Here is a 13,209-nt window from a genome sequence, read left to right as displayed (position 1 = left end):
AAATACCGACTGCCGATATTGTCGCCGCTGTTGAAGAGAGTATCTCTCAACTCAACGACGATCGTAGGTATTTGGTAAGAGCAGAAGTAATTAGCATACTCACACGCGCTAAACCTCCTCCCAAAAACATTCAAAAGGATGTTTTCAATGCGCTTATAGCTCTCAAAAAGGATCCGGACAGGCTCGTAATTGAGGACAAGGGTAATTGTGTTGTGGTTATGGACAAACAGCAATATCACGACAAAGCTTTGTCTCTGCTTAATGACAAGAGTACGTATGCTGTCTTTAACTCTGATCCTACCAATAAAACTCAAAGAAAGTTAAACAAAATGTTGCTTGATTTGAAAAAAGCTGGTATAATTAGTGACTCTACGTACAAAATGTTATACAGTAGTGACGGCTTATGTCCACGTTTTCATGGCTTATCTAAAATTCATAAACCGGGAATTCCTTTGAGACCCATTGTCTCTTTTGTTAATTCTCCGACTTATGCAATTTCTGGTTATCTTGCGAGAATTGTGTCGCCTATTGTTGGGAATACTGATTACTCTGTCAAAAATCCCTGCGAATTTGCGGATTTCATAAGAGATAAAACTCTTAACGCTTGTGAAGAATTAGTATCTTTAGACGTTGTTTCGCTCTTCACCAAAATCCCAGTTGATCTTGCCGTCAAGGTTGCGGAGGAATGACTCAGAGAAGATGCTTCCCTGGGACAAAGAACTTCCTTGCCTGTGGAGGATATTAGTCATCTGCTGTCTTTTTGCCTCAAAACCACGCAATTTACATATAACGGCGCCTACTATCAACAAGTTTTTGGTACAGCGATGGGTTCGCCCGTCTCTGCTGTCATTGCTAACATGGTAATGGAAGACGTGGAACAAAAGGCCTTAGCCACTTAATCGGTTAAACCCTTTTTCTGGAAATGATATGTCGATGATATTATTTCTGCGATAGTTGGAAATGAAGCGGAGCGCCTCTTGTCGCATTTGAATTCAGTAGAGCCGTCGATCCCATTCACCCTTGAGCGTGAAAAGGATAGACATTTTCCCTTTCTTGATTTAAATGTGTTCAGGGTAATTTGGAGACAAGTGTTTACTGTAAACCTACCCACACCGACAAATACCTCGCTTTCGATTCTCACTACCCCGTTTGCCATAAAAAGTCTGTAGCCAAAACTTTACTTAGGAGGGCTGACTGTCTACCATCTTCACTCGATTCGAAGGCTGAGGAGAGGAAATATGTTTCCAATGTCCTAAAGGCAAATGGCCATACAAAAACTTTTCCCCGTAACTGCCAAAAATCAGTTACAAATAGTAACGCTCTTGATGCAAGGGAACCAGCGACTGGTTTTGCTTTTATTCCTTATATACAGGGTGTTACGGAACCCACCAAGAGAATTTTGAATAGCCACAACGTTAAAGTTGCTCAAAAACCTTTTCAGACTTTGGGGCATATTTTCGCCAAACCTAAGGATCCTGTCACGAAAGAAAAACGAACCGACGCCATTTATTGTATTCCTTGCAATGACTGTGTCAACGAATACATCGGACAGACCAAACGTCAGTTTGGTACACGGTTAAAAGAGCACCAAAAAGCGGTTTTCCTTTGCAAAAAGGAAAATTCAGCTTTATCGGAGCATACATGCCTAACTAACCATACAATTGGGTGGAATAATTCTAAAATTATCACCACTAATCTGCGTTACCACCAGCGCCTTTGTTTGGAGGCTTGGCATATTAACTCCGCTCACGCTCCTTAAAATCGTGACGGTGACGGTTTGCTACCTGACGCCTATTTAGACCTCGTCCGAAAAAAAAGGCCGCTGATTAGTGATCATATAATAGGACCTCTTGTTGCAGCGTTTAGATCACCCCTGATGAAGGCACTAGACAGGAGTGTCGAAACGTTGGGTCTATGAATTGTAACTTTTTCGGTTACATTCATTAAATCTGCAAACCAGAGTAGAATCAAACTATGTCCAGTTGGAACAAATAGGCTAGATTGTGCAGTTTGTGCAGTAGATCCTATTAAGCCAGTTATGCATTTTGTCCAGTTGAAGCACTTAAGGTAGTCAGACCATTTCAGATAGATTGTGCAATTTTTGAAGTTAAACTATCCTCGCCAGTTTGACTATGTAACCAGTTGAATCATTTGAGGTGACTTAAGCAGTTTCCGCAGTTGAACTGATTCAGCTAGTTATGAATTTTGGCTGGTTAAACCATTTCAGCTAGTTACGCATTTTATCATTTTCGCTAGTTTGACCATTTTCAACCACTTCAGCCAAATAAGATACATTGTGCAATTTGTGCAGTTCACTTCGAATGTCAGAGAATTCGTCCCGGACAATTAGTCCCCAATTTCAATACAATTCACCCCCAGTGTGAAAACACCCAAACTATTGTAGAAAATAAAGCTTTTGTCACAAGGCAATCATTTCTTGAAAGAAAAAGAAAACTCGACTACTCGAGTCAACCGAAACCAAAATAATTTAATGATCGTCAATCGCGTGAGCGTAAGATGGTGATACGTGTTCAGTTCTTCGGTTTTAGACGCGCGAGAACGCGTTCGCTCTTATTATACTTATAAATTCGACCGTAGATAGCTTTGTTTCATGTACGATGGGCACGAATGATTCGGTTGACTGACTCGGTGTTTTCACATTAGGGGTGAATTGTCTAAAAATTGGAGGCGAATTGTCTGAGGGGCGAATTGTTCCGATACCGTTTACCTCTTTCCGCTGGTTTGACTATTTTAACTAGTTATACCGATTAAGCAAGATCGTGCAGTTGGTGCAGTTGAACCATTTAAGCTAGTTATGCATTTCCTCCGGTTGAACCATTTGAGCTAGTTTGACCATTTGAACTGAGGAGGGCATTGGGGCCCATTAGAAACCTTAAAACCGTAGAAAAAATCATCCAAAACCGAAAAAAAAACTCGATCAAAACTGAAAACGGCATGCAAAACTGTCAAAATCGATACACTTTCACATCCCAGTTATTAAAACCCTGATCGTTTCGATACAGTGATGACAAGTGTAGCGTACAGAGTAAACTACACTAATTTCATGACAGGATCCATGAATACCATGCACTTGGCATTCGTATCTTCTAGTATCTGCTTAAATTAACAGCTACGCTCTCGAGGACGAGAAAAGCCCTCCATAGGATTGCAATTTTGCAGTCGCAAAAAGCTATAGCTCTGGAAAGTTTCATCAAAAATCCCTGATCTAACATTTCCATTCGCGAACTAAGACCTGAAAGTTTGGAGATTCCATTGGAATGTTGAATCAATCAGTCACGTATGGCCTGTAACTTGGTCACCAACTTCGAGGTGGCGTTGATAAAGAAACTTTGGAAATGATCCGTGCTTAGCCGTGCCCTACGTGCAGGCGCGTAGCCGTACCCTCCCTTCTTTCCCCCCCCCCCTACCTCAGGGGAGGGGGAGGGTACGGCTACACGTAGGCTACCTAGGGATCCCTGCGATATTTCAATTGGTTTGTCACTCATTCCTCTCGATAAAATTTGCGTTTAGCGGCTATTCGAGATTAGTGGAGGCGCGTAGTTGCCGCTCAGATCGAAGAGAAACCGGAACCCAAATAGGTCTAATTGGAAAAACCGAAAACTGCATCGGATATCAAAGCCGAAAACCAGTTAGTATTTTTTTGCGAAAACCGAAAACCAAATGCTAAAAAACGGAAAATCCGCAAACCGCAATGACCACCAAACCGAAAAAACGAAGTTTTTTGGCACAAAAACCGAAAAACCGATCTAAAACGTAGCCAAAGCTGCAAAACCGAAAATCCTAAATCCCCCCTTTGAACTACTTTAGCCAATTAAGAAAGAATGTGAAATTTGTGCAATTTAACTGTTTTCGTTAGTTTGACTATTTTAGGTATTTGAATCTAGATTGTGCAGCTTGTGCAGTTAAACCATTTAAGCTAATTGTACATTTTTTCAAGTTAAACCATTTAGCTAGTTTGACCATTTGAACTACTTTAAACAACTACGATATATTTTTCAATTGTTTTCAGTTTAACGGTCTTCGCTAGTTTGATTGTTTAACCAGTTGAGCCAATTGCGCTGAACTGTAAACTCTTTTTATTACATGAACAACGATTCACTGAAATCAAATGCATAAATCCGCTGAATAAAGCAAAATAACCGAGTCACAAAGGATAAGAAAGCTAAACAAAAACGATGGAATAGTACAAGTTATTTGTGTCTTGTCCCGCTACTAACAAATGAAATCTTGTTCGACAATCTTAGCAGAAACTAAAACTTAAACTCAAAACAGACCATGTGCTCTCGAAAAATTGATATCTTACCGTGACTGCAAAATAACCAGCGGTACACTGAAATATCTACTTGACTGTCTGAATTCGAATCAGGTCGCAGAAATGACATAACTACTTTCTAGGCAGAACCAATTCTGCTGGATCGTGCAGTTTGTGCAGGTTATGCAGTTGAACAATTTAAGCTAGTTTGATCATTTGTACTACTTCAACCAATTAGTTATTCAACCAGTTAAGTTAGTTTGGTTATTTTAACTACTTTAACCAATTATGGTAGATTGTGGTGTTTGTGAGATTGAACCCTATAAGATGCTTATGCATTTTTTCCAGTTTAACCATTTAAGCTGGTTTGAGCATTTTAACTATTTCAACCAGTTAGGCTGGATTGTGCAATTTGTCAGTTTAACTGTTTTCGCTAGTTTGACTATTTAACCAGGTAAACCAATTGAGCTAGTTTAACTGTTTTAACTACCTGAACCAATTCAGCTAGATTGTGCAGTTTGTGCAGTTGAACAATTGAAGCTAGTTTGATCACTTGAACTACTTTAACTAACTAAGATAGGTTGTGCAATTTGTATAGTTCAACTGTTTCGCTAGTTCGACTATTTAGTTGAACCAATGAACCATTTCGGAGGCTTGTTGCGTGGATGTGATTAAATTTGGCTGCTTACCTGCTGTAAACTGTCCAGCTTTATAGACTTTGAGTTTTCTACCTGTTGAGATTTACCTGCGTCCCTATACAGTCAGGCGAAGTCTACTGTACGCCGAGCTGATGGACAGCGGTCTGCAATTTAAAGATAGGTGAACATGTCAATTGCGTGGAGTTTTGTGCCAATTAAATGACTGTAAGGTTAGTTGTATTGCTTCTTAGAGCTGGTGGGTACGTACGGTGAATCAAAAGTTCTCACAGGTTGTGCCCAAAGAGTTCATGCCATGATGCATCTGTTCTTCACAGTTACTATCCAGTGCACAATCATTTGCAAAATTTAGATCACGGATGGTGGTAAGACTGACCTCAAGTGTTTCCTTAAGTCGTCTACGATTGTGAAGCATGTGATCAGTTCTATAACGAGTTTCTACGCCTGCATCACCTTGTGAGAATGCACCTGGGAGCATTGTAGAGAGCATCATTGAGAAGAAGGTTGGACGAGAACACATACGTGTTTCAAGCCATTGTTGACCGGGAAATATTTCCACACCTCACTATTTTACAAGTTCCATCATTTCATTAAGAAACTTTCCAATCATGGAGATGATAATAGAGGTGCATCTAGCTTTGAGATGATTTTCTATAGATCATCACGACTGACCGTGTCTAACGCCTTGGTCAGGTCAACAAAGGTGGTACAGAGGTCCTAGTGTTACTCCTGGATTTTCTCATAAAGTGACGAGCTGTAAATATCACATGTACTGTTCCGCTGCTGCTCGTTCGAAAGCTGCACGGACTCTCGGGCAGGAGACCTTGTTGCAAATGTTTGATGAGTCGATTAGGCATGACTCTAGCAAGGAATTTGCCTAAAACTGACGGCAGTAACGGTGTTTCCTTGTGGTTATCGCAGGACTGCCTGTTTCCTCGCTCTTACAATTGGACAATGATAGCCTTATTGAAGTCTTGACATCTTTACTCCAAAAGGATGAGAACATTTCACACAGATTTTGGGTGACTATTTTATTACCTGCCTTTCATATTTACGCAGGAATGGCGTCTGCGCCTGGAGCCAGGTGTCTTGCATTTTTCTGAGATGCTCTTGAGTTTACTATTGCAGGCAATAAAGACTTTCATTTCGATACTGATGTTGCGCTGACTTGATAGGCAAGAAAGTGCTTACGTTTCTGCTCTAGGAGTTCGTTTATTTCCACACATTGTCATCAAACCAATCCTGATTTTCCTAAGAGACCGAGCCTAGCTGTTGCAGTGATGCAGTATAGAAAAATCCACTCCTCTTTAAGACTTGTTTCAAGGAAATGGAGATCAGGAAGCTTATCCATGAGGTCACTGATGACTTAAGTTCATTCATTTTCCCGAATAAGAGATTCCAGTTCACATGGAGGAATATTAATTTCATAATCATCTCAACTATATCTCTGTGGCTTAACGGATGATTCCTTTTTGGTGTTTTAATCTTCTGTAGTGTCACAGTAAGAACTGCAATAACTTAGGTGGCTTCGCCTCCTATAGGAGATGCGAATTTTTCACACCTTGTGCGAATGTTTTAAAGGTGTTTCTGAGAAATTGCACCACAATATCTCACATTTTATGCCAAATTTTGTGATTATTTTGAAAAACAGTGCTGAGATGGTCGGGATTTTTGAAGAAAAAGATATTTTAGATTTTTAGAGTTAAAAGAGATTTATAGACATTTTTTTGAAGAATTTCTTGATAGATTTTGGGAATTATGTATCTTGGCCTATTTTGAGATATTAATAAAGTTGTGTTCAATATGTGACATGATTTCAATTTGAGAGTTCTCTTACTTAATCTTGTGCACCGTGACTTATAGATGAGAACTAGATCCTTGTAACAAGGATTCCCATCCTTCCCATCCTTCACATCCTTTCCTTCCTCCCCGCGAGCCAGTATTGATAAACATTTTTTTCGAGCTTTCTCTAACTAATTATTTAGCGGTCCTAGATTTTATTTGAATGTAAGAGTTCTTGCTGTTAGGTATCTAAGTGAATATTCTGTGAGGTTTATTGAAAGCAATACTGAGAACTCCTGGAAAGGGTATTTTATCTAACAGGTATGTCACAGCAAGGTGCATGGCGTGATAATCTCACCAATCAAGCGATTGCAGACAGACGAATGATAGAACCAATATGACAGAATCCAATCACTGAACTACTGCATGATGCCACAGATGTTGGAATTTTTCAGTTCGCTCAAATAGATGAAACATAGCATTAATTTGCACTTAGCTCGATCATTAACCATTTACACCCTTAGGTTGGTACTCATATTCTCCACACCGATCTCTCTACATTTCCTGTGGTAAGGACAAGGAGAATTTGTTTAACAATGATGAGCTTTTCAAATTGGTTATTATTTTCATTTTTCTCATTACCTATACATTCAATTCAAGGTTGATACTGAAATGAGAAATTAGAAGCCAGTCACCCTTTAGAGTTAATGGGTAAATAACTCAGAATTGGACGTGAATGAAATCGCTCTTTTAAAAGAGAAAGAAGGGAAAAGGAAGCGTTTTTTTATGACGGAATACAGGAAAAAAGAAAACTGCTGCAAACAAATGGAGATTTAATCATTATGATTACCCCTAGCTTAGTGCATGGTGAGCCAACATGGATATTCAATTTGTCCTTGATGTTTAAGCTAGCCTTGTGTTATGTATATTTGCTCTTGCACCTCAAAGGCACAAAAAAGCATCGATGAGATTTAGCGAGCTGCTTGTGATGAAGCCACAAAATAAAATGATAGTTTTAAGCAATTATTCGGACGTATAGGTAATAAATTGCTAAACAATGTTGAGATAAGCGCATACTCCATTGACTCTGCATGCACACTTTTACTACCCACACCAGGTCTACATGTTGAGGTCCTTACGATTCAGAGCCCACGTATGCGTCCTAGAGTTTCAAAAAGTCTGATTACAGATTACTTGAGACTCGGAGGGTAACGGAAAGGCTCTGGATGTGCTATAAGAGCCCTGACCCTGCCATCGCTGAGCATTTTAAGGTCGATTATTGTCGAACGCGGATGAAATTTTTGGGGTATATTTTTTGTGTTTAACAATTGGTGCCGCTTTACTAATAGCCTTTTGTAACAGGGACGTTACAGAGCCCTGTGACCTGCATCAGTTCTCTTTTTTTTCTTTTTTTCTTTTTTTCTTCCTTTTTTCTCAAACACTTTTTTGGAGCAAAACGGACATATCGTTAAAGATTCCAAACATGATAGGAAAATTAAAGAGAAAATGTTCCCAATAAGGCAAGTGCGAACGGTACCCTAAAACAAAGCACCACCCTAATGGTTACCTCGGCTGAAAACAGCCTACCATTCTCAAATAATGTTGCGCGCGTTGATTCTGTTATTTTTTAACATAGAGAGCAAATTACTTAAGGTTGATTGGTTCAGATAGAGGGAATTTTCCCTTTATTTTGGTAATTGCCCAAGGGAAAATAACCCAAATTTGAAATATCTTCTGTTTTGATTGGCACCTGAGCAGGCAAGATGGGCTCGGGACTGCCCGCTGTGATTCCGCGCAAAAACAGTTGGCCTCCTTTCCCGTCTCTCGAAATAAACAAGTCTTGATTCGTAATAAAGCGGCGATGTTTTTGCTCTATAATAAATCCGATATTGACCAAGCTTTTTCGGTCGAGGTGGCTGGATATTAGTGTCGTTCTCTTTTTTCCGTTTTTATGGAAATAAAACACAAAAAAGAACTGTAGCCATCTTGACCTCACGCTTGGTCAATGACGCTTATGAAAAATTGCGTTACTTCCGATTCTTTCCAAATTTGGAGTATAAGATGTTGAAAATTAAAGCCAATTTGGTAGTTAATTATGCACTACACAACTAATATTTCAAGTTCAATCGGCGTCGATGTGAGTCGATCTTATTTTATCCCCGTTGATGATGATTTAGAGGTTAAATTTATCATCGGAAACTCCGTAGATGGAATAGACAGTGGTGAAGGACGCAGAATAGATCGGGGGCTAGAAATCGAGATCGAGAAATCGAGAGCCATCGAACATATAGTTTTGAAAAGCATAGTCGTTCACCTCCAGTAGCCTATTCCGCATTCGCGTGCAGTTCCTGAGTTTTGATCAAAAATTTGTAACAAGTATCTGAGACCAAAGAGCCCCATAATTTACGCCAATGGATGTGATTCAACTATGCGATTCAAACCATGTGACGCGTAATACGATTGGTTGTTTTGTTGCCATAGAGAAATGCATATTTTGATTGTAAGCGATTACTAGTTGGTTTGTACGTGTGTTTTGTTTTAGTCAACTTCAATTTAGGAGCGGAACAAACCATTGTCACATTGGTATTCTTAGCGAAGGAGAAGATGCTATAATTGAGGAGGTGAGTGAAACGTTTTCATCGGGTATAAATTCAGAATAACAAGTACAATCTTTTAATGCTTATCCTCAAAAATAACTCAGAATTTTTAAGCCCTGTTCAAACGGTCACGATAGTTGATGATAGTTGAAATAATCATTTGCCGTCATGTTTGCGTTCAAACATCTCATGATAGTTAACAATTGTTCACCGAAGTGGAGGTAAATATCAGGTAATTTAGTGTCAACAACTGAGTTGAAAACGTAAATTGGCCACCGTAAAGAGTTAAAAAGCCGACGTTTCGAGCGTTATCCCATCGTCAGAGCGATTGACGAAGGACTAACGCTCGAAACGTCAGCTTTTTTTACTCTTTACGGTCGCCAATTACGTTTTCAACTCAGTTGTTATCTCTAAATTACCTGCTATACTCTCCCACCGACGCAGCACCACAGTATCTTTAGAAACTTACCCTCTGTATTCATGGGGGTAAATATCCATCATTTTCATCGACACTGAGGTGATTAATTTGTTTCAGTATATATAGTATATCACACAATTACCATAAACTTAGTTTATTTCTTTCAATATACCAAAAATGGTGGGAATTCAATTCTTGTTGTTCAATTTTTCTCATCATCTGTTCGGAGGTGAATGGTACTTGCCATTCAACTAGCCAACTGAACAACTAAACTAGCCAATCAGCACATGAAAAAAAAAACCATTCACTGAATGTGTGTTATATACTAATTGATTATAGCTGTTGAAATCATACAATGGGATTTTACTGCTGGCTGATACCTAGTATCTTAGTGTGTGAAATTGTAAGCAAAATATCAGCCAAGAAGAGTGCTTATCGCCACAGTTTTAGAGAACATTAATGTAGAACGACTCTTCTAAAGAGTTGCTTGATCACCACAAATGAAGCAGGAAGGAATGGATATGAAGTCAAGAAGTTGCAAGCAGAAGACAGAAGCCTTTAACCCTTTAACTCCCAGATCAAATTTGTCATTCTCCTCACTGTCAACCATACAATTCTTATAATGTTAGTTCAGATAATTTAGTATTGGATCAACAAATTATTCCCTAATTTATATTTTTCGCTATTCTCATCACTTATCTGGTTATTGTAAGGAGAAATTCTCTCTTGGTCACTCATGGGAGTTAAAGGGTTAAGGAGATGTTGAAAATGAACTTTGAGACAACATATAAAATTTTGACAACTATTTTACCCCTCTTATGATTTTCCTTTTCAGTTTGAGCCTATTTTTGGCAAGACCACAGACTGAAAAACTAGTTAATTATAGTTTGAGTTCAAATGTGCACCATTAAGTTAGTTACTATCATTGTCTATCTGTACCATTTCTATAGGGCTTTACAGTAAATCAGTGTATATGTGTTGAACTTGATATATTGACTTCATTTGAAATACATTTTTGTTTCAATGTGTTGGTGTTGACCCCCAAATTTCTTCTGCTTCTGCTGCCCCCAGTTCTGTTTTGCCAGCAGTTAGTAGTCTCATATTTTCAAAGAGCATCAGGTTTATTTTTCTGATGAGAGTGCTATATTCAGGCCTGAACTTATACTTCAGTTCATTTCCCCAGGGACATTGTGAGACAGTTTTGTGAATTCCCTGAGAATGATTTATCATCTGTGAATAGCCCACTGCTCCTCATATTTCCTAACCAAACCCAAAGTGAGTTTAGGAGTATTTCAGCTTTCTCTGGGAACAACATATGCTTTGCGGTGTATCATAAAATGAAAAGGGGATATTTAAAAGTTTGGTTTTGCCATAGTGTCTGGAAGTGCATGCTAGAAATGATGGAAATTGCTTTGCATTATGTCATACCGAAGAGTGTCATAGCTTATTGTTTTGCTAACCATATTTCCCATTGCTTGATTTTAATCACTGTCAATGGTTTTAGATGTTTTGTTACTCAAAGGAAATACCAAAGAAGAGATAAAAAAACAAAATAATAGAAGATGCAAAAAAATAAAAAAAAAAGAAGTGAAGAATGTCATAAAAGCCACTTTGCAGCATTCATTTTAACTTTGTCAGTCATGAGTTATGATAGTTGTGTTTTGATGCTAGTTTTGCCAAAGAGACCTCCTATTGATTAGCAAGGATAGTGGAGGGCATATTTATTTACTTAGTAACACTTCAAACCTGCCCCCATGCTGACACACCCCCATTTTTTCCAAAAATATTTCTTCCCAGTAAGGGTTTGACTTACATTGGAAAACATGAAAATTTTGTGAAAAGATTTAGAATTTACTTTTCTCCTTTCAAATTTTCAGGAATGTGGCTGACATCTGGAGGATCAATTTTGTATTACTTCATAATAATTATTCATAATAATTACTGACATTTTGATGAAAAATCTTTTTTTCCTTAAATATGATAACAAATTTATGCTAATTTTTTGAAATTCTTATTTTAATACACTTTAATGTAAGATAATGTAGGGCCTTATTGCTATAAATACATGTTGAGGTAAAAAAATGAAAACACAGTGTGGTCAATTTCATGCATTTTTGGGGGCCATAGATGAGTTAATGTTTGCAAGATCAGTACTAATATATATGACCTAAATGTAAATGAGTGAGCCATTGTTTTATATATGTTAGTGCATCTAGTTCAATCTGTTTCCTAAGGACTGTGAAAGGTGTTCACTGTAGTTTAGGGTAAAACTTTGGAGTCAAGGGAAAGATCATTTTCCTTGATGAAAATTGAATTAGTTGGTAGTGACAAAAATTATCAGTGATCGGTACAGCATTCTGTGCCACACAGCTTTGGTCCTATAACATCAACTTTGTCAGTTTTTCTAAGTTATTGCATAATCTGGTGACTGACATAATATGATATGTCTCTGTGTAGAACAGCCCACACATTACTCAAAGTTCTGTTAATAGACAGACATCTTCTGATTGGACACGGCACTACTGGATGTACTGAAAGAATGATACATAAGGGAACTTATAAGAAACAATAAGCACATTTAGAGGTGCTCAAAAAAGCCATAGAGTTACATATATTGTTAAGTTCTATCAAAAAGGCACTAGATAGAGCTATTTAGAGGATTCCATGCACAATCAAAATCCCTTGGGAAGATAACTCTTCTACCAAAAGGGAACTAGTAGTAATAATAATGATAATAATAATGAGACTTTGATGATGTTCTTTTTGGGTCTGAGAGTCTGTGTCACCTCAATATAAAAACCTGATCAAAGAAAATGGGTGGTGCTTGTGTTCTTTAGAGGGTAATTCTTTGAAATAAGACCTTCATAATGAGGACACCCGAAGAGTCCCTTTACTTTGGTTCGGAGAACACACACCTTAATTCCTCTCAAAAAGGGAGAAAACAAAAGACTGGAAAAAATTTTTTTAGCCATAAAGCACCTTAGGAGGTGCTCTAAAAAAGTCATAAAGATAGTTACATTAAGAATTAATGTAAAGAATACAGTTTTTAACAAAGTACACTCTGCAATTCTTAGTATCACTCAGGCACTGTGTGTATCTGAATACACACAGTGTGTGTACTTTATGAAGAATTTGAGTGTGTAAACCATTAAAAGATTATTTTTTCGTTAATCTAAGTATCTTAATGGTTTTCTTGGGCACTTCTTCATGTGCCTCAGGACACAAAAAAACTTTTTTCCAGGTTCTGTGTTTTTACCTTCTTGTGAGGACTCAAGATGTGTGTTATACAAACCGACTTATGAGGACCATTCAAAAGTCCTCACTATGATGGTCTTTTCTCTTATTACAACGTATTTATGAGGACTTTTTTGTGGGGACTTGAAAATGTCCCCACAATTTGAACAGACCCCACTTTGCTGGTGTGTATACATATGAATGTCCCCATAAGTGTGCAAAGGTGCACGCACACACGCACACGCACAC

The 13,209-nt window shown here is 38.2% G+C and overlaps 1 protein-coding gene and 1 long non-coding RNA gene across 2 annotated transcripts in view; one reads left to right on the top strand and one right to left on the bottom strand.

Annotated features, from left to right (window-relative positions):
- The first annotated feature begins 9,225 nt into the window (after positions 1–9,225).
- LOC136282951 (uncharacterized) lies at positions 9,226–13,200 on the top strand. The gene is made up of 2 exons (XR_010718526.1): positions 9,226–9,332; positions 11,604–13,200. It is a non-coding gene; the product is annotated as an uncharacterized lncRNA (long non-coding RNA).
- The window catches only part of LOC131772095 (uncharacterized), a 2,167-nt gene continuing 1,648 nt past the window's right edge, over positions 12,691–13,209 (bottom strand). The window contains exon 2 of the mRNA XM_066171105.1: positions 12,691–12,709. Coding sequence (XP_066027202.1) covers positions 12,691–12,709 — 19 coding nt within the window. The remainder of the gene's footprint in view (positions 12,710–13,209) is intronic.

Source organism: Pocillopora verrucosa, chromosome 8 (genome assembly GCF_036669915.1).
Source record: "Pocillopora verrucosa isolate sample1 chromosome 8, ASM3666991v2, whole genome shotgun sequence".
NCBI lineage: Eukaryota > Metazoa > Cnidaria > Anthozoa > Scleractinia > Pocilloporidae > Pocillopora > Pocillopora verrucosa.
The sequence above is the reverse complement of the archived record's forward strand: the minus strand, read 5'-3'. Positions and strand labels throughout refer to the sequence as shown.